General features: G+C 35.5%; 3 protein-coding genes across 3 annotated transcripts; 1 reads left to right on the top strand and 2 right to left on the bottom strand.

The window, feature by feature from the left end:
* Positions 1–44: 44 nt before the first annotated feature.
* Positions 45–11,969, bottom strand: cmtm3 (CKLF-like MARVEL transmembrane domain containing 3). Its single transcript, XM_084109737.1, has 5 exons — positions 11,729–11,969; positions 1,744–1,899; positions 1,546–1,641; positions 1,294–1,408; positions 45–1,023 (listed from the first exon to the last, which is right to left on the bottom strand). Exons 1-5 carry the CDS (start codon positions 11,843–11,845, stop codon positions 995–997), a joined length of 513 nt encoding a protein of 170 aa, XP_083965863.1. The 5' UTR covers positions 11,846–11,969; the 3' UTR covers positions 45–994.
* A 717-nt stretch (positions 11,970–12,686) lies between these two features.
* cklf (chemokine like factor) lies at positions 12,687–14,066 on the bottom strand. The gene is made up of 4 exons (XM_084109738.1): positions 13,886–14,066; positions 13,358–13,513; positions 13,162–13,257; positions 12,687–12,981 (listed from the first exon to the last, which is right to left on the bottom strand). The coding sequence occupies exons 1-4, from the start codon at positions 13,943–13,945 to the stop codon at positions 12,868–12,870; spliced, it is 426 nt and encodes a 141-aa protein (XP_083965864.1). The 5' UTR covers positions 13,946–14,066; the 3' UTR covers positions 12,687–12,867.
* A 2,305-nt stretch (positions 14,067–16,371) lies between these two features.
* tk2 (thymidine kinase 2) lies at positions 16,372–19,932 on the top strand. Its single transcript, XM_084109734.1, has 10 exons — positions 16,372–16,661; positions 16,928–16,965; positions 17,090–17,164; positions 17,286–17,339; positions 18,199–18,288; positions 18,455–18,528; positions 18,636–18,724; positions 18,846–18,925; positions 19,101–19,181; positions 19,347–19,932. Exons 1-10 carry the CDS (start codon positions 16,508–16,510, stop codon positions 19,431–19,433), a joined length of 822 nt encoding a protein of 273 aa, XP_083965860.1. The 5' UTR covers positions 16,372–16,507; the 3' UTR covers positions 19,434–19,932.

Below are 19,932 nucleotides of genomic sequence, written 5' to 3'. Positions count from 1 at the left end.
CTGGGCAACATTATTTGCTCAAAAAACAAACAATACTACAAAAATTGCACAAAAAAATATTTATTGATGTGGTAATCTGACAGTGCATGTTATTAAAGCATATCCACTCTTCACAGAAACACTAGAAGGTGGAATGTGGATGCATGCAACATGCCTTAAAATACTATAGTAAACCAGGAGACACTCCCATACACTGCTGAAGCTCACATTTATAATACAGGTTCAATAGCTGAGCAGTGCCACTGTAAGAAAAGTACATAGGTGCTAGGTGAGCACGATGAGACAAATCTTGCCTTTTTTGCAGTGCTTTTGGCATTATATCAATATTACAAGACTAACACCAATGTGTAGACGTGTGGAAATGAGACAGGCGACTGTGGCCAGCCAACCACCTGCCAATTTCATGTATGATGTAAACTTATTTGATTGCTACAAAACATTATTATTCCAAATCCAGGGCTTCATCACCACGTCATGGATAATTGTTTTAAAAGACAATTTAAGAGAACATATTTTGAGAAAATATTCTCCCAAAATAGTTCTAATTAGTAAACACACACAGCTCCCAAATAAAGAAATAGAAAAAGGCTCGTACATAATGTAAAAACTGAAAGCGAACTGAAGCTGTTGGAGGCAGTATATAAACATGATAAATGGTACAATACTGCCCTTTCTTAAAAAAAAAAAAAAAAAAAAAAAAAACATCAATAGGCTTGATTGATGTGAAACTTTTTCACTGGAATAATTCACAGTTTTTGGAAATTCAAATGAGAGGGACTTCGATTGTATGGATGTATATACAGAACTGTACCGGGATAAAGCTTCTATTCTGTGATGTAACATTTGAAATACATTGTTTAATTCTGGTGACAAAAAGTTCAAAATTTTGTAATGAATTTCAGAACAAATAATAAAAAAGTTATATCAAAGAGTCTGTTTTGGTTATCAGGCATTGTAGTGGTCACACACCAGGATTTTGGACACAAACACAGCTTTAGTCAGAGTCAGAGTCTGAGTCATCATCTGTGAGGAAGAAGAATATGTTATTATGGAAGAGAAATGAAGGAGGACATTCTCTGAATAACAACAGGAAGAAGAAAAAAATAGATGGGGAATTCCAAGTAAAAAAAAAAAAAAAACTGCACTGTAAGTTTAATGCATGAGAATTACTAATACAGATTGCTTGTAGCAAGGGTTAATTCATATATGATACTGAAGGAGTTCAGCCTGCCTAGTCACATAACTAGAGTAAACGCTACACTGTGGATGATTGTTTATAAAGTTATTAAATACCTTGTGTGTTTGGCGGTTCATCACTGGAGTCGCCTCCCTTGAGGAAATTGGCCAGTTCATTAAAGATGAAATAAAAGTCCAGGGCGAAGATTATTGTGGCAACAAAGCCAAAGACCTAAGAAGTGAAAGACACATGAGACCAGTCTAAACATCACACAACTGAGTCACATGCAGCAACTATAATCATAGATAAACAGTGCTGTCACTGATGGTGGTGATAAAGATAATTTGACTGAACTGATGTGAGCCTACCCCAGCAGCCTTTGAGGCTCCATCCGGATATTTGGACACAGATATTATAGAGATGATGAAAAAGATAATGGAGGCGCTGACACAGCGCAGGAAGTCCTTGATGAAACAACAGACATGGAGATTTGGAAAGGAGGACGGAATTTTGGTAGTATAATTTGATCCAGCACAGTCATTTTGTTTGTAGGTCAGTAAACTTACCATGAGGGGCCAGTGAAAGCCCTTAAATCTCTCATTGAACTTTGTAGAATAAGCAAACAGTAGGAAGAGGGCCGCCAAGAACTCAATGAAGGGAGCGGTGACGAAGGCAGCTGCTGTTGAAGCAGCAAAGCACACAAAGCAGATGAACGACAGCACCTGAGGAGACAGGAAACACGAGGATGCGTTTTTATTTAACCCTTGTATGGTGGTCATTTTTTATCAAAAGAAAAATGATACGATTACTTATTTTTTCAAACTCAGACTCATTGGCCTTGGCTCATTTTCTGTGAAGAATATACAGTGATGTGAAAAAGTGTTTGCCCCCTTCCTGATTTCACACTTAAATGTTTCAGATCATCAAACAAGTTTAAATATTAGTCAAAGATAACACAAGTAAACACAAAATGCAGTTTTTAAATGAAGGTTGTAATTATTAAGGGAAAACAAAATCCAAACCTACATGGCCCTGTGTGAAAAAGTGATTGCCCCCTAAACCTAATAACTGGTTGGGCCACCCTTAGCAGCAACAACTGCAATCAAGCGTTTGCGATAACTTGCAATGAGTCTTTTACAGCGCTGTGGAGGAATTTTGGCCCACTCATCTCTGCAGAATTGTTGTAATTCAGCCACATTGGAAGGTTTTTGAGCCTTTTTAAGGTCATGCCACAGCATCTCAATAGGATTCAGGTCAGGACTTTGACTAGGCCACTCCAAAGTCTTCATTTTGTTTATCTTCAGCCATTCAGAGGTGGACTTGCTGGTGTGCTTTGGATCATTGTCCTGCTGCAGAACCCAAGTTCGCTTCCGCTTCACGAACAGATGGCCCGACATTCTCCTTCAGGATTTTTTGGTAGACAGCAGAATTCATGGTTCCATTTATCACAGCAAGTCTTCCAGGTCCTGAAGCAGCAAAACAGCCCCAGACCATCACACTACCACCACCACATTTTACTGTTGGTACTGTATGTTCTTTTTCTGAAATGCGGTGTTACTTTTACACCAGATGTAATGGGACACACACCTTCCAAAAAGTTCAACTTTTGTCTCGTCAGTCCACAGAGCATTTTCCCAAAAGTCTTGGGGATCATCAAGATGTTTTCTGGCAAAAATGAGACGAGCCTTAATGTTCTTTTTGCTTAGCAGTGGTTTTTGTCTTGGAACTCTGCCATGAACACTGACCTTTTGTGACCTCTTGGATGAGTCGTTGCTGCGCTCTCGGGGGAATTTTGGTCGGCGGGCCACTCCTGGGAAGGTTCACTACTGTTCCATGTTTTCGCCATTTGTGGATAATGGCTCTCACTGTGGTTCGCTGGAGTCCCAAAGCTTTAGAAATGGCTTTATAACCTTTTCCAGACTGATAGATCTCAATTACTTTCTTTCTCATTTGTTCCTGAATTTCTTTGGATCTCAGCATGATGTCTAGCTTTTGAAGATCTTTTGGTCTACTTCACTTCTTCTTCTTCTTTCGTTTTTTTGGCGCATTGCATTCTCAGTGCATACCGCCACCTGCCTTTGCTGTTATGCAGTCATGATTTCTTATTATCAGTTTTTCCTTTTTTTTTTCTTTCCTTTTTTCATTCTCACTTGCCTCTTCCTCACATATCAATCCTTATATATAATTATTTGATGCTCCATCTCATTCCATCTCCCATATCCGATCTGGCGCTGCGTGTTCAGCTCCTCCAGACCGGCCTATGAAATCTGGAATAGACCAAAGCATCCTTATTCTATATTAAATCCTTTCACTTAATCCTGTAGTAAATATGTATTCTATTAACATTCTGTATCCTACTCTTTCTCTATTACCTACTTCACTTCTTCTTCTTCTTCTTCTTTCTTTTATTGGCGGGTGGCAACCGGCATTTAAGGTGCATATCCGCCACCTACTGTGCTGGAGTGTGGGCCAGAAATGTAAGCATCTTATCACGATAGATTAAAAAACAACAAAAAACTTTACTTTATCTTCTTTCTACCTTTATAATAACTTCACCAATCATTAAATCCTTTTCATTAAACCAGTTTCTTTCAAAAAGTTAAACAAAGCTCCCATTATCTGCTCTCCAATTTTAAAAAGATTTTTAAGGTTCAACATATTTTCCTCAAATTTCAGTAATTCCTCTTTTAATTTTATCCTTTGATTTTCATATTTAACACATTCACTAATCACATGTTCAGCTGATTCCTCTCCCCTTCCACAATCACACAAACCTGAAGGGTGCTTTTTCAATAAATACATAGTTTTATTTAATCCAGTATGTCCTAATCTCAACCTCGAAATAATGCTACTTTCTCTAGTACATCGATCTATAGATTTCCTTTTCCCTACTTCTTGCACAATATTGTATAAATGTCGCCCTTTCTTCCCTTCATCCCATTGTCTCTGCCATGTCTTCATAATATTTTCCTTTATTTTTACTTTAACTTCAGCTTTACTTAGTGCCACTTTTGTAATTCTGTCGAGTTTCAAAGCTTGCTTAGCCAACATATCTGCTGTCTCATTTCCCTCAATCCCCCTATGAGCCGGAATCCACAAAAATCTGACCGCTGCATTAATATGTTGCAGTCTATATACAGTCTCATATATTTCGTACACAATATCAAGTCTACTATTAGATGATAACGACTGAAGAGACATTAATGATGATAAACTATCAGAGAAAATTAAAACCTTGGTAATTTTGTTTTCCTCTACCCACTGTAATACCCTTAAAATAGCTAACATTTCCACAGTAAATACTGTCAAATGATCAGAGGTTCTTTCCTTAACATTTATCTTTAATTCTGGAATAGTGAATGCAAAACCAGTAACACCACTCTTAGGATCTTTTGAGCCATCCGTAAATGCAGCTATAAATGTATTATATATAGACCTTATTCTGTCCTCCACTTTTTCTACCCAGTTTCCTTTCCCATTAAGTCTTTTTATTTCTCCTTGAATATAGAAGTCTATAATTAGTGGCGAAAACAACCAAGGCGGCGTACTTGAAAAAGGAACATTAGGACTGAACTTATTCTCCTGCAATTTCATTTCAATTGCTATTTTACTAGATGCCCAAGCAAAGCATTCTATCTTAGCCTTCCCACTTTCCCAACAAGGGATAAGACACTTAACTGTAGGATGCCATCTTTCATTATGACCTTTTAGATTAGTCCAATAGTTCATCATCAGTTGCTCAAATCTTAAACTTAATGGAAGCTCGCCCACCTCAACTTGCAATGCACAAGCCGGTGAGGACCTTATGGCTCCACAACAAATTCGCAGTGCTTGATTTTGTATAATTTCCAGTCTCTTTAATGATGTTTTCGACGCAGATCTAAACACTATACTTCCATATTCCATCACTGGTCTTATTAAAGCCACATACACCCCTCTTAAGGCTCCTTTACTAGAACCCCACTCTTTCCCAGTTAAGCACCTCATTATATTTAAAATCTTCTTACACTTTTCCTCTACTTTCCTTACCTGCTCTGTCCAAGTTAGTTTAGAGTCAAATGTTACCCCTAAAAACCGAAAGTAATTTACCTGCTCAATTTGATTCCCATACAATAACACCTTAGCATCTTTATCCCTCTTTTGAGTAAAAACCATCATCTTTGTCTTTTCCACTGAGAATTTAAAACCCCATGAATAAGACCATTCTTCAATTAAACCTACTGCTTCCTGTATCTTCTCTTGAACTAAAAATAAGCTCTTACCATTTTTCCAAAGGGCAGCGTCATCAGCAAATAATGACTTCCCAATATCATACTTTATTTTACTAAAAACATCATTGATCATAATAGAGAAAAGTAATGGGCTTATCACACTACCCTGCGGGGTCCCATTATCTACTTTGAATTTATTAGACACTGAAGCACCAATTTTAACCTGAATATACCTTTCAGATAAAAAACTTTTGACCCAATTAAAAGCTCTTCCCTTAATACCCATTTTATCTAATTTAATCAATAGCCCCTCTTTCCATATCATAAGCTTTTTCCACATCCAAGAAAACTGCCATAACCGATTCCTTATTTATCATAGCTTTTCTAATTCCTGTTTCCAAGCAAACCACAGGGTCCATTGTTCCCCGTCCTTTCCTAAAACCACTTTGATAAAGGGATAAAAGATATTTACTTTCTATATAAAATGTCATTCTTTCTACAATCATCCGTTCCATAATTTTCCCAACATGCGACGTAAGGGCAATGGGCCTGTAGTTTGCTGGATTCGTTGAATCCTTACCTGGTTTTGCTATAGGTATAATAATAGCCTCTTTCCAACTTATTGGTAATCTCCCTTCTTCCCAGCTCTTATTATATAAACCTAAAAGTTTCATTTGCATTAATATTCCAAACTGTTTCAACATACTATAACTAATCTGATCTTTTCCTGGAGCAGTTACCTTAGCTTTATCTATTGCCCGTTTCATTTCGCTTAATGTAAAAGGGGAATCCATAGCATCCTCTGTACTTTCCTTTCTTATTAGTGCCTCTGGGTATGCATCTCTAGTCACTTCTCTTCTTCTTTTTCCAGCCTCTGACAGATTATTAGAACTATGAATTTCAACCAAGGCCTTAGCTATAATATCAGCTTTTTCCCTATTTGTTACTGCTATGGTTTCTCCTGCTTTTAAAACTGGAAACTGCCAGTCTTTTCTAATTCCCCTCATTTTCCTTATCATTCCCCACACATTTCCTAATGGAGTCGTTCTACCTATTTTATTACAATATTCTCTCCAACTGTCTCTTTTTGCCTTCTTTACTACTTTCCTAACTTGAGCTTGGGCCTTTTTGTATTCTATTAATCTTTGGAAGTTAAGATTATTCTTCAGCATTTTAAATGCCTTATTTCTTACTTTAATGCTTTTCCCACACTCTTCCGTCCACCATGGAACTGGTTTCCTATTCATTTTTCCTTTGCTTTTTGGAATACATAAGTTAGCCACTCTAATCACTACTTCTTTAAATTTTCCATCAATTTCATCTATATCCTGGCTTAAATCAATTTCACTACTCACCTCCTCACATAAATATTCAAATTTACCCCACATAGCCTTATTTAATATCCATTTTTCCTCTCTTCCTTCTTCCCTCTCATCCTTTCTCACACATAACTTACATAAAACAGGAAAATTATCACTACCCATAGTAGAGTCCTCCCATAACTCCCACTCACAAATACCTGCCACCTCTTTTGACACTAGTGTTAAATCAAGTGCTGAACTTTTACCTGTGTGAACATCTATTCTTGTGCTTCTCCCATCATTAATGCATACCAGATCAAACTCATCCAACAACTGTTCTATAATTAGCCCATTTAAATCAGTTTTCCCTCCTCCTCATAATGAACTATGGGCATTAAAATCTCCACATAAAACAATGCGGTCACTTGCTAGTTCAACAATCTGATTTAATTTATCACCATCTAATCTTCTACATGGATTATAATAATTTACCACAGAAAACTTCTCTTGCTTAGTCCATATTTTACCTACTTCACTTTGTCAGGCAGGTCCTATTTAAGTGATTTCTTGATTGAGAACAGGTGTGGCAGTAATCAGGCCTGGGTGTGGCTAGAGAAATTGAACTCAGGTGTGATAAACCACAGTTAATTTATGTTTTAACAGGTGGGGCAAACACTTTTTCACACAGGGCCATGTAGGTTTGGATTTTGTTTTCCCTTAATAATAACAACCTTCATTTAAAAACTGCATTTTGTGTTTACTTGTGTTATCTTTGACTAATATTTAACCCTCTGATGGTCCTCGGTCATTTCTGACAGAATAATTTTCTGTTTTGAATTTTTAAAAATCACAGCTTCATCGGAAGGTTATGATAGCCTACTTGGTGACTTTTATGGAATTAGATATGTGAATACAAAAAAAAATTGAGGTCATGATCCGAGCATGCTAAGTGGTCGTAAAAAAAATACTCACACTCGTGGTCTTCGGTCAAAAATGACCGACCCATAGGAAATGAATGGGAAATTTACAAAAACACAAAAATTCTCTGAATTTTTGTCTGTACAATCTACAAATCAGCCACGATTCTAAAAAAAAAGTACACCGCAGTAAAGGGGTGACACTCTACAACATCAAGAGTGCAAAAAATTCAAACCCACACACACACACACACATAGAAACACACTTTTATACACATACACACCAATAAATTCAGATTACAAAAAATCTGTTTTGAATTTTTAAAAATCACAGCTTCATCGGAATGTTACGAAACTTGGTGACTTTTCTGGCATTTGGTATGTGAACACAAAAAAAATGTAGTTCATGATCCGAGCATGCTAAGTGGTCGTAAAAAAATTAGTCATGATTTTGGTGTTCGGTCAAAAACGACCCCCATAGGAAATGAATGGGAAATTGACAAAAACACAAACATTTTCTACAAATCGGCCACGATGCAGAAAAAAAGTGCTCAGCAATGAAGGGGTGAAACTCTAAAACATCAAGAGTAAAAAACATAACATAATTAATAATTATAATATATATATATATATATATATATATATATATATATATATATATATATAATTAATATAATAATTATTAAAATTATTAAAATAATAATTAATAAAATGTTATAAACCTTGGCAAAAAGTATTATTTGAGAATTTCTAAAAAAAATACATTCAATCCACATCTTAAAAGTAAGTAATTTGGTCCAAAAACAACTAGAATTCACAAGCGTCTCCATTTAGAGCTATACAGGCATCTAGTGGTAAACCCATGCAATAACATGATTTATTTAATTTTATGTTTAATAAATTGATTTATTTTTTTTATTTTTTATTTTTTTCTGAAAGCCTAGTCTCTATTTTAACCGAAAATACTGCATAGAAAAAAAAGAAAGAAAAAAAATCATTATTTCCAATGGCAAAAAATGGACTATAAATATTGCATAAATATTAATAAGTTCAATCAAATTGTCTCAAAATACTAAATTAAAAAGAATAAATATTATAGAACAAAAATAAATTGCATTGGTTTTTACTGGGATGGAGGAAGTTTCATTTTTAGGTGTCCGGTCACTTCTGACCGGGAAGGCCACGAACGTGACTCCTAAACGAAGACCATCAGAGGGTTAAACTTGTTTGATGATCTGAACCATTTAAGTGTGACAAACATGCAAAAAAATAAGAAATCAGGAAGGGGGCAAACACTTTTTCACACCACTGTATATCAGAACACATTTTCAATGGCCACACACTCTACTTGACCTATAAGACAAAACATCAGTCTGATCAATATCTGCCTTAACAGGAAGCTGCTTCTAACACTTTAAACACTGCCTGATTGGCTGTCAATGTTTTTTTTTATTATTATTATTATTATTATTCATTAGCTGGAAAAAATCATTCTGAAAGTGATTCCAATTATATCGTTTCTCTGTGTCATTATCATTATACCGTAGTTGCGGTGTGGACTTTCCTATTCTCAAAGAATTAAAACGATTATTAAAAATATATAGTTATTGTCCTTAGTGTAGACGGGCATTTATTGTAAAGCCTAAGTATCAACCTCAATCATATAGCCTGAGAAGCCAAATATAAATATATTTTTATAAAACAACAGTTATTTCCAGTCAGCAATCTTGATTATATATAATCATTATAAATACTTTATATATAACAGCAGTGCATGAATTGGATTGAGCTTCTTTTTTTTTTAAGTTGAAATGTCTGTTTTAGACAGATAATTAACTGCAGCTTCAAAAAACAAGGCCAAAACAAGCCCAATATTATATTATTTATTATCAATAAATGAGCCTGCTACATATTAAACTGAAACCACTCAGAGTTTGAAAAGCAAAAACAGAAGTTATTTTACAAAAATCATCACACTGCAACAAAGCGGGAGAGCATGCACTATCCTCCAATCATCTGTGAGGAGAATAGATTTGGAGATGGAAAAGGAGAAAAAGACAAGAGCACTAAGGAGGACCTGTGATATAGCCAAATATTTATAATAAAATAAATTCGAACCATATCTACTGTTAGTATTAGTAACTTTTTTGGTGGCATTGTTTGTGAAAATGCACATTCGTCGATTTACGTCTACTAACTATCATCGCTTCGATTACGTCGCATGCCTGCATGCTGAACGTGATTTGTATCCAATGAGGGTGAGGAGGGGGCAGGATGTGGGAGGACGAATTACGCTACAGCACTGATTGGCTATTAGCTGTGAGCAGACATCAATGTATCAAAGAAAACAGCAAATACAAATGTGAAGAAATTAAGTTACTTGTCAGATTTTCCTAACAAGGATATTTGTAAAATAAGCCCCCCCCCCAAAAAAAAGCGCAAAAAAATAAACCTAAAGTCACGTTTTATAAGTGGAATTGGCAACTCTGATTACGGCTTATCGAAAAAAAAAATATGCAGGGTGGGGACTTGGTTCTATCCATTGGTTATTGACTGGATTTTGAGATGTGGGCGTTGCACTGAAAAATGGAGGCAGATGAACATGAGTTTGGGTTTAAGCAGACTAAATGATTGGAGAAGTCCAGCATACGTCACCAGAGAGAAGTCTGTCGTTTTCACCAGAAGATCAAGTTATGACATTCTGATTGAAAATTACGAAGTCAAAACAAAAACAAAAAACATGGAATCGTTCACAATGAGATTTATAACATGAATTTGGAAAATACTGTAAATTTCCATAAAGGAAGAGAAAAGTTGGCACACCACAGCTCCAAAAATAGAAAAATTATTAATTTATGTTCTCACCACAGGTGACGTTTCGAGCCTACAAGCTTTTCGTGCCTGGAGCTTTTAGGCTTCAAATGTTACCTGTGGTGAGAACATAAATTAATATTTTTCTATTTCTGGAGCTGTGGTGTGCCAGCTTTTCTCTTTCTTTTTGCAAATTTCTGTGGTTGAGCACCCTCATTAAGGTTTTTTTTTCTTTCTTTTTTTGCCCTTTGGATGTGCACACTTTGTGTTGAATGTTTGTAAAAATAAATTTCCATAAAATTTGAATTTCATGACAACCTTATTATTTATTTTATTATTTTATTATCCAACTCTTATGGAACTAGGCTACTTGGCATTGGCGAAGAACAAATATAGGCCTAACAAATGGCCACATTTTTGTCTGAACTATAAATAACACAATATTAGCCTAATTATTTGTTTAGCACAGCAAAATATTTGGTCCCACTTTATTTTAAGTGGCTTTAAGTAGCCTACTATGTACTTACATCGACAAATAAGTACAATGTACTTATTGTGTTCATGTTGTATTGTAAAACACTTTTGCTGCTATTGAGGTGTGATAAGGCTAAGGTTAGGGACAGGTGTGGTAGTATGGGTCGGTTTAAGGGTGGGTTAAAGTGTAAGGGAAGATTCAACAGTGTATACAAATGTAATTATACATAAACTAATTACAGCTGTAATTACATGCAGGTATTTTTTAAACATGTAGGCTACAAACATGTAGGCCTCATGGACACAATAAGTCCATTGTATCAAATTATTAATTTCAATGTAAGTAGCCTACATAATAACCTACTTAAAGCCACTTCATATAAAGTGGGACCAAATATTTTGCATACAATATCAAGGAGGTTTGGTGACCTCTATAAAAAAGCCACTACTATAAAACTCCCCTCCAGATGAACGAGGAACGTTTGAAAGCGTTTGACCTATAGCTTATATCATACTGTAGAAAACAGCTAATTTATCAAAGAAACAGAAACTTTTCAGAACAAACATATTAAAAGACAATTAGGCTTAGGCCTGAAGAATAATCAGTGAAAAAGAGATCGATAAGAAAAAGAAACTCAAATCAGAAGAATAAATGCCAAGATTTAAGTGGCAGAAAGCACTTCTATGTGAAGTGTCCGCATCCAGCTGAAAAAAACAAAACAAACAAACAAACAGACAATAACATTTAACAAATAATAGAATTCCACAAAACAATGCAATTATGACTTACACACTAGCTATCATGGGTGGATAACAAATAAAGGTAGAAAAGCGTACCACTTCACCGAGCAGCAGTAGTCCTTTTCGGGAGGAGATGAATTCTTTACTCGGCAGAAGTGAATGAATTACGGTCTGTCGTGACCGGTTACTATCCGACGCCTCGATGTCCCCCATCACGCTGACGAAACTCTTCTGTTACCGAATAAAGTTCACAGTAGTGATGCGTCCCACTATCCGCTATGAGACAGCTACACTTCGCAAATCGGCATAACTTTCCACGGAGTGGAAACGGAAATAATGACTGCGGAAACGAAGCACACAAAAGAGCAGCATCTGCATTCCCGAAATCTGGAGACCGTTAATAAGTGAACAGAGAATGTGGGCGAAACATCTTTCACATCACAAGAGTCTCCAAGTAGCAACTGTAAAGATATTATGTGCAACAACTGCACATTTCTGACTGAACAGTTAACCCTTATCCTCTGTTTGGGGTCTGAATCTGACAGACTTCAAGCCCCGTTTAGGCTAGTAAAAACATGGAAGGTATTTGACTTTGGCTAACACGTTGTTCATACTTTATTTCGACCCTCTGATAACTCTAAATTGTAATGTAGACATGCATTTTCTATAAAGCTGATTTGAAACAATATGTATTGTGAAAAGCGCTATACAAATAAATGTTTAAATAACAAACACAATAAATAACATATAATAAAGTTTCCAGACTGTTTTTAAAGGTCTTTAATGGTATTTGAGGTAATAAGTAAAATGCAACCACTGAATGTAATTAACCTATTTTGTGAACATACCAACATTCTTAAAATATATATGTTTAATATATAACGCATGTAGACCTCTGTTTTTATACTGAACATGGTTTGAAGAGATTGTTCTTGCTGGGATCAACCCCAAATTTGCATAATAATTCTGGATAACAACAAATTTTCACTTGTGGAATAAGGAAATTAAATCAGTCGGGGTTAATGTTTTAAGACAATAACGACAAGATCCTCAATTTGATTCACATGGACAAATGTATTTTGAGTGGTGATCATTTGTGCATAGGTTTCCCTTAGGTTTAACATGCATTATACATAAAAGAAGTGAATTTACATTATTACTATACAAGTATTTTACAATCTTATTTTGGTGAAAATGGTCCGTTCACAAAATGAGAGAGCTGGTCCTGCAGAGCTTTAATCTCCCCCATTTTGGGCCTCTGTGGTGGTTCTTGGCTTGTTGAATGTGATTTTTTTGAGAAGGATATAGCCATCCAAAGACAAAAAGGCTGCAGCCACAAAGCCCACAATCTGCCAACCAAAAGACACTGAATAGTGAGAAACTTGTTGTGTCATAATGTCTGGGTCATTCACAATGATATTCACAAGATGTAATAAGTATGAAAATGTCTGATAGATTTAATAAGGCCTGCATAATCATTGAAAATATAAAGAGAGAGTTCCAGGAAGAGAGGATGTGTGAATTCTCACCCCTCCGCTCAGTGTGCCCTTCACTGTGTAGGTAGAAACTGCTACCAGGCTAATAATACACATCAGTGTAGCTGCAAAGAATGAGTTGAACACATCCTGTGGAGCAAAAGTGCATTAACAAAAATTGTGTTTGCAATAACAACTGCAGTTGCAGGTATATCCACATTGATTCAATCAAGTGCATGTATGCTCTTACAATAAGAGGCCAGAAGAAGAAAGTGAACATCTTGTTGAGTTTCAGTAGGTAGAGCAGAAGAAATCCAAATGTGATGAAAAACTCCATGCATGTTGCGGCAATGTAGGGGGGCCTAGAAGCCGCTGCATAACACACAAAAGCCACAAAAACACACACCTGCCAAGACAATATTACTCAAGGGTTGTTCGGGGAATTTCAACAAGACATTTAGTAAGATGGTAAGTAAAATGGTTTTAGACTATAGATGTTGCGTTATTGGAATGTAATGTGATTTTGTGAATAATGTTTTTCAACATTCTTTGAATTTACATTGTGTCAAATCATCTGTACGAACCTTGTTGTTGTTGTTGTTGTTTTTTAAGCAGGTTTACATTGTTTCCCTTTCTAACAATGTTGTATTCAAAGTATCAAGTCTGTGCCTTGCACTATTTAAACAAGTCAGTGATTGTCTGAGCATTTGTCCTTACCAAAAAGTATTTTAAAAAGTGTGCAGAAAAGTACCATGTTAAATTTTCACAAATCTCTCACCATTTCTGCTATTTTCAGTAGACCTTTTGTGGACTTCAAAAAGCCCAAATCAACTTCCATTGCGGCATTAATATGATCTTTGTTCGTATGTTTTATGTCGATGAGTTGCTCTCAAAACACAGCTTGACAGAAGTAAAACATGACAGACGTACTTCCTGATTGAATGCTTCCTCTTAGTATCAGGAAATGACTAATTTCACATCTTTTTTAAAAAAATGCACTCAACAGTTTTTCATCAGTAAAAATGGATTCTCTGGATTTAGACTTGTTCAGATCTTATCAGATCTTTCTGTCAGGTGATAATATTCCTGGATGCATTGAAAATTATGTAGAGTGAATGCTAAAAGTGATAAACACTCTTATGTATGTATGTATATTACAGCTGGTCTATGATCTCTAGCCCTCAAGTGTCCTTCGCATAGCAGCCCTTAATTGGTCCTGCAATTTCTCTCAGGTGTGGTCCCAATTTTTTTTTTTTTTTTTTTTAATACATAATGTCACTATCTTTGATCAAATAAAAAATATCAATTTATGCTTTTTTTTTTCAGATTTTTGGGGTATTTTTGATTTTATTTACCTCTAAAAGTACAATATTTTTGTTGTAAAATATGTTTATTTTATATTTAATATTTATTTTACTTATTAAAAAAAAATCATTCCAGTAAGTTCAGACAGCCAAAACCTAAATATTTGGGAACTTTGGTGACATGATGGTATAAAAATAGCAAAAGAGCAAAAATATCAATAGCCACTAGATGCTGTACTCACTGGCTGCATATATGCTGAAATCTATAAACCATTGTTGTAATGAACTTAACCTCTTAACTGTGTCCATGTTTAGTTAAAATTGTAGAATTATTATTTAACAACCATTTGTGTTGGGTGAGACTATACAAAGATGCCAAAATATATTTAAAGACAAATGCTATATGACCATGCTATAAGGAAAAGGCAAAGTAGGAGACTTTGTCCTTTATTTCTAACAAAAAACATCAAATTTCAAACTCACAAAAGTACCAAACGGGTAAGAATAAACAATAAACCTAACAATAACTCAATAAAAGTAAATGGTAATAAACAGGTAAAGAATAAACTATGTACACATAAATGTGGCTGGCACATAAAAAAAAATGCTCAGTTATTGGCTCATTCAATTCTCTGTTTCTGTATGTATTTTTTTTTTTTTAAAACTGCTCTGTTATAGGCTCATTCAATGGCTTCAATGCAATGCTTTTGTGGATGTGTGTGTGTATGAGAGAGTGTGATTGTTTGCCACATTGAGAATGTTGTATAGGCTCACCCCTTCATTTATGTGTATTTATGATCTGCATTGTGGTGTATTTATTGATTTTTATTGGCCAAATAAAAAAAAAATTGCTCTGAATTATAGTATTTCCTATTTATTTCCTATGGGTGCCCACTTTTGTCCATGAAGTACCAATTAAGGAGGGTTTTTTTTTTCCAACCACTTAACATTGTTGAATTGAGTCCAGTTTTTGTGTGTATGTTTGAGTGTTTAGGTGGCAAACTTATAGGAAATGTAGCCAAGTCTTGTACCAATCAAGGATTAGACATCATTGTGATTCTACTGGTCAGTGATTCTGGCTGATATCTATATACTTGGTGACATATATTCATGTGAATCAAAATACAAGTCAACTTATTGTTTAACTCTTTTATTTAAGCAGCCACACATTATTTTACAGACAATTTCAATTCAATTATATTGTGACAGACAAACAATATGAAGCAAACACACTGCTTCTAATGTGTGTAGGTTTTGCTGCACACCTTATTAACATTTTCAATATGCTACAATGCACTTGAAGTAGTAAAACAGAGTGCTGCAGGGATGACGTATGTTGTAGGCCAAAACCTGGAAACAAACATTTTAGCATTCGCAAACTAACCGTGGTGTAGTCAGTTTATTGCCTGAGGTTAGCTTTTTATTTCTGGAGGTTGTATTTAGGCTTCAAAATTCATAAAAGTTGTGTTTATTTGTGAAAGTTATCTCGGTGGACAAAAGATGCAAGTATCAAACTTGTGTTGATCACAAAGCTTATTTTTGAAATCATTCAAAAGCCTATGGACAAATCCTATTGGGTTTTTGTCGAGGGAACCAGTTTGATGCTAACTTCTGGGTTGGCCTACAAAAATATGTAATTCATATTTGGTTTCAAATTAGTTTTGTAATTTGGATGTCTGAGATAGCATCATGTTCTGATAAGGAACAATATAACAAACAGGCTTCCTGAAGTGAACTAACCGAGAGAACATCCCATAATGTGATAGTGTGTGTAATAAGAAACACCCACAGTATTACAAGTGTGCATAACAAGACAATACTAAACTCAAGGCATAAAGAGAAAAGTTTCTAAAAGTAGCCCAAGCTTAGCTCTCTCAAAAAATTGTTTTAATTTATTTTTATTTCATTATTTTTAATAATAATAATGGCTTATGTTGTAATAATAACATCATTTTTGTGACGATTTAAAAATTTAGACTTTTATTTTGACATGTTTTGGTTGCTCATTAATGTTGCACGTAACACTGAAAGTTTTGCGCATCATCACACTTGCTTATTTGTTTATGTAACTACTAAACGTCGATTAAACTAGCGAGATGATTGTTAACTCGTTCAAAACGTTTTGCCGTGTTGTCTTACCTTTGTGTTCACACAAATCTCTGTCGACAAATGTACTTGTCAGACAAACACCTGCACTGGGAAAGCATTTCATCGGACATCCGCGCAACAGCAGCACGTCTCTCAGTGACAGTAAGTCCTGTGCCAACTTCCGTTCTACGCAATAAAACGGCGACCACAACTCTCATTCTTATCTGTTTTTGTAACATTTATAGTTCTGTTCATATTTTATTCAAATCTCCACTAACCGAGCCACATTATGCACAAGCAGCTTTGCATTAACAGTACTGACATGAGCTTAAGCTTGTTGCCTTGTACATCCTCGATCCTTTGACTGATGCCATAGAGATCTAACGCTGAATCCGAGAAGAAATTCATTATGTTGTCTTTTTCTCAAGGAAAACTGGTTAGAAACGGCGAGGAGAGGAAATCAGTGGTGAGTTATGACTGATGAATAGATCCTCTTCTCTGAAAGAGGGTCACAATACGGCCGAGAACACAGTGAACATAACATCCTTAAAGATGTTGTTGTTTTGAAATTTGCATCCACTTTTGTTCAGATTTGGTTAGAGGGAAATATTGCAAGTGGAAAGACAACATGTTTGGAGTACTTCAGCAAAACCAGTGACGTTGAGGTAATACAGTAAATGTGTAACATTTCTCACAGTACCTGTAATCTCTCTCCCTCTATTCTTGTTATTCATTCATTCATCTTGTCTTATTTCATAGACAACTAAAACGTGTCTTGTGTTTCAGGTGCTGACAGAGCCTGTGTCTAAATGGAGAAATGTGCAGGGTTGCAATCCATTGGTAGGGATCCAGTAGCACTTTACTGTGGATTTAATGAGCTTTGTCGTTATCCCTATCTTTACACAGCTGAGTTAAGCCTGCTCAAAATTCCGTGTAAAGATGCAATGCAGCATAAAAGCCAGACTAAATTATGCCTGCTCTATCCCACCTAAGCTCCTTCTATATCAGTATGCAGTTATTGTTGTGTAAATGCATTTATGCCACCTCTGAGCAGCATTAAAGAGTCTGTGTAAAGACACCTAATTTTCACTTCAGAGACACTTCTGTGCCACCTTTGCACTGTAAATTTGGCTCAATTGTAGGCTATACTTTATTGCATTAAGGCATCTTTACACAGAGAAAAAAAGCTGCTCTGTGCCTGCTCAAAATTCTGTGGAAAGATACTATGCCGTATAAAAGCCAAACTTAATTATGCCTGCTCTGACCCACCTCAGCCCCTAGTATCAAATCATACAGTTGTAATTGATGTGTAAATGCATTTATGACACCTATGAACAGCATTAAACAGTCTGTGTAATAACACTCAAATGCCACTTCAGAAGTGCCCCTGCGCCAGCTTTGCAGTGTAAATTTGTTATTATTAGACTTAATTATCTTAATGCATTTTTACACAGATGAGTTAAGGCTGCTCTGTGCCTGTTTAAAATTCCGTTGCCACATAAAAGCCAGACAAAATTATGCCTGCTCTGACCCACCTCAGATGGTTTAAAGTTATATGGATAACATTCCTGTGTAAATGCACCTTTGAGCAGCATTAAAACAGTCAGTGTAAAGACACTTAAATGCATCTTCAGAAGCTGTACTATTAAACTTTTGCAGTGCAAATATGACATTATAAATGTTTTCTATTCTGTCACAGGGATTGATGTACCAGGACCCAACCAGATGGGGGCTCACCCTTCAGACATATGTGCAACTCACAATGCTGGATCGCCACGTCCAACCAATGGCATGTATAAGTCCTCTTTCACATCCCTACAGTCAGTTTTGTTCGTTGCTTTACATGTATCTGTTTCTGTTCTGCAATACAGAAATGAGTCACCGCCTTCTGTGTGAATAGAGGAAATGGAATGCTAATAATTTATGACCTGTTGTTTTTCTTTCTATCATCACAGTCACTGCCAATCAGAATGCTGGAAAGATCTATTTACAGTGCTAAGTACATTTTTGTGGAAAATCTTTTTAAAAGGTAGATTTGATCAGGAATCTGAAATAACTTTTATATGTCAACTATTTATTATTAAATGTGTAGCTGTTAACATTAAATAAAACCGGATTGTTTGGCTTGGTTGACAGTGGAAAGATGCCTGAGGTGGACTTTGCTGTTTTAAGTGAATGGTTTGAGTGGATCATAAAGAACATTGCTATTCCTGTGGACCTTATTGGTATGGCAAATATTTCTGTATTGCACTGCATGTTGCTTGTTAGATGTGGATCAATTATTATTTTTTTAATTGTTGTTGTGTAATGTTACTAAAACGTGTGTTCACATATGTTTTTACTCAGTTTACCTGCAGACCTCTCCACAGACCTGCTACGAGAGACTAAAGCAGAGGTGCAGAGAGGAAGAAAAGGTTATTCCCTTGGTGAGCTGTTGTTTAGCTGTAATTCAGCTATTGTGTGCATGCAAAAAACAAATCTGAAACAAAAAACAAAGTTGAGTCTCTACTCCTACTGGATGTTATCAGAAGGATAGATTACAAATATTACACATTTTATCATTTATTTTTAGAGATACTTTCACTGATTTGCACACTTTAGGAATACCTAGAATCCATCCATAACCTGTATGAAGACTGGCTGATTCATAAGAAGTCATTTGAAGTTCCTGCTCCAGTTCTTGTGAGTTTCTGTCAATATTTGTTGGTTAAAAAGCTTTACTGCATCAATTGATGAGTATTATGACACTGTGTAATCACCTGTTGACGAGCTGAAATCATGAGTAATGTTCCATGCAATATGTATTGAAGTGATTTTTTCTTTCTTTTTTTTCACTTTGGTGGGCAGGTAATCCCAGCAGATCATGATCTTAAGAAGATGCTGCATAAGTATGAGGAGAACAGAGAGAAGATACTAATGGCACATTGCTCTTGAGTAAAGGATCTCAGAGAATGATGGTTTTATCAGTTTACAAATTTCTTCTGCTCTCTCAGAGACAGATGAAGCAGGCACTTTGTGCAAACATTCCTACTGAAATAGAAGTTGATTTAGTAAATCATAGTATGATTTGTAAATTAATTTATATAAGTGTTTTATTTGAATGCTACCTTTTATGCTTATTATGTGTATTTGCATGTGTAGTCCTTGTAAACTTGGTTTAAGCATTTAACAGTATATAAAGTAATTTATTTGTTTAGTTTTATAGAATCATTCCATATTATCTGAAACTACTGCTTTTGTTACAGGGCATGTAAATGTATTCTATGTGATTTGGTCATTCCGTGCCACTTGTTGTTCATTCTGCCACTTGCAGATACCATCACTAAACAAGTACAGATCCTGATGGTAAATGTATGTTACTTAAGGTGTTACTGAGACCAATGTATTTTAAACTGCACAAGACTTTGTTTTAAATAAACTACATGAAAAAGTA

This window comes from Abramis brama (assembly GCF_963993115.1).
Source record: "Abramis brama genome assembly, chromosome: 3".
Lineage (NCBI taxonomy): Eukaryota > Metazoa > Chordata > Actinopteri > Cypriniformes > Leuciscidae > Abramis > Abramis brama.
Note: the sequence above shows the minus strand (reverse complement) of the source record. Positions and strands in the feature narration are given on the sequence as shown.

What these genes read in the sequence shown, in the direction of transcription:
- cklf (XM_084109738.1), bottom strand. Translation starts at nt 13,945, where the DNA reads ATGGAAGTTGATTTGGGCTTTTTGAAGTCCACAAAAGGTCTACTGAAA. An exon ending in TACTGAAAATAGCAGAAATG is followed by an intron (nt 13,514 to 13,885) that starts GTGAGAGATTTG and finishes TTGTCTTGGCAG; the next exon opens with GTGTGTGTTTTTGTGGCTTT. An exon ending in AGGGCACACTGAGCGGAGGG is followed by an intron (nt 12,982 to 13,161) that starts GTGAGAATTCAC and finishes TTTGGTTGGCAG; the next exon opens with ATTGTGGGCTTTGTGGCTGC.
- cmtm3 (XM_084109737.1), bottom strand. Translation starts at nt 11,845, where the DNA reads ATGGGGGACATCGAGGCGTCGGATAGTAACCGGTCACGACAGACCGTA. An exon ending in TACTGCTGCTCGGTGAAGTG is followed by an intron (nt 1,900 to 11,728) that starts GTACGCTTTTCT and finishes CTGTCTCCTCAG; the next exon opens with GTGCTGTCGTTCATCTGCTT. An exon ending in GCTTTCACTGGCCCCTCATG is followed by an intron (nt 1,642 to 1,743) that starts GTAAGTTTACTG and finishes TGTTTCATCAAG; the next exon opens with GACTTCCTGCGCTGTGTCAG.
- tk2 (XM_084109734.1), top strand. Translation starts at nt 16,508, where the DNA reads ATGATTGTTAACTCGTTCAAAACGTTTTGCCGTGTTGTCTTACCTTTG. An exon ending in CAGCACGTCTCTCAGTGACA is followed by an intron (nt 16,662 to 16,927) that starts GTAAGTCCTGTG and finishes CTTTTTCTCAAG; the next exon opens with GAAAACTGGTTAGAAACGGC. An exon ending in GCAAAACCAGTGACGTTGAG is followed by an intron (nt 17,165 to 17,285) that starts GTAATACAGTAA and finishes CTTGTGTTTCAG; the next exon opens with GTGCTGACAGAGCCTGTGTC.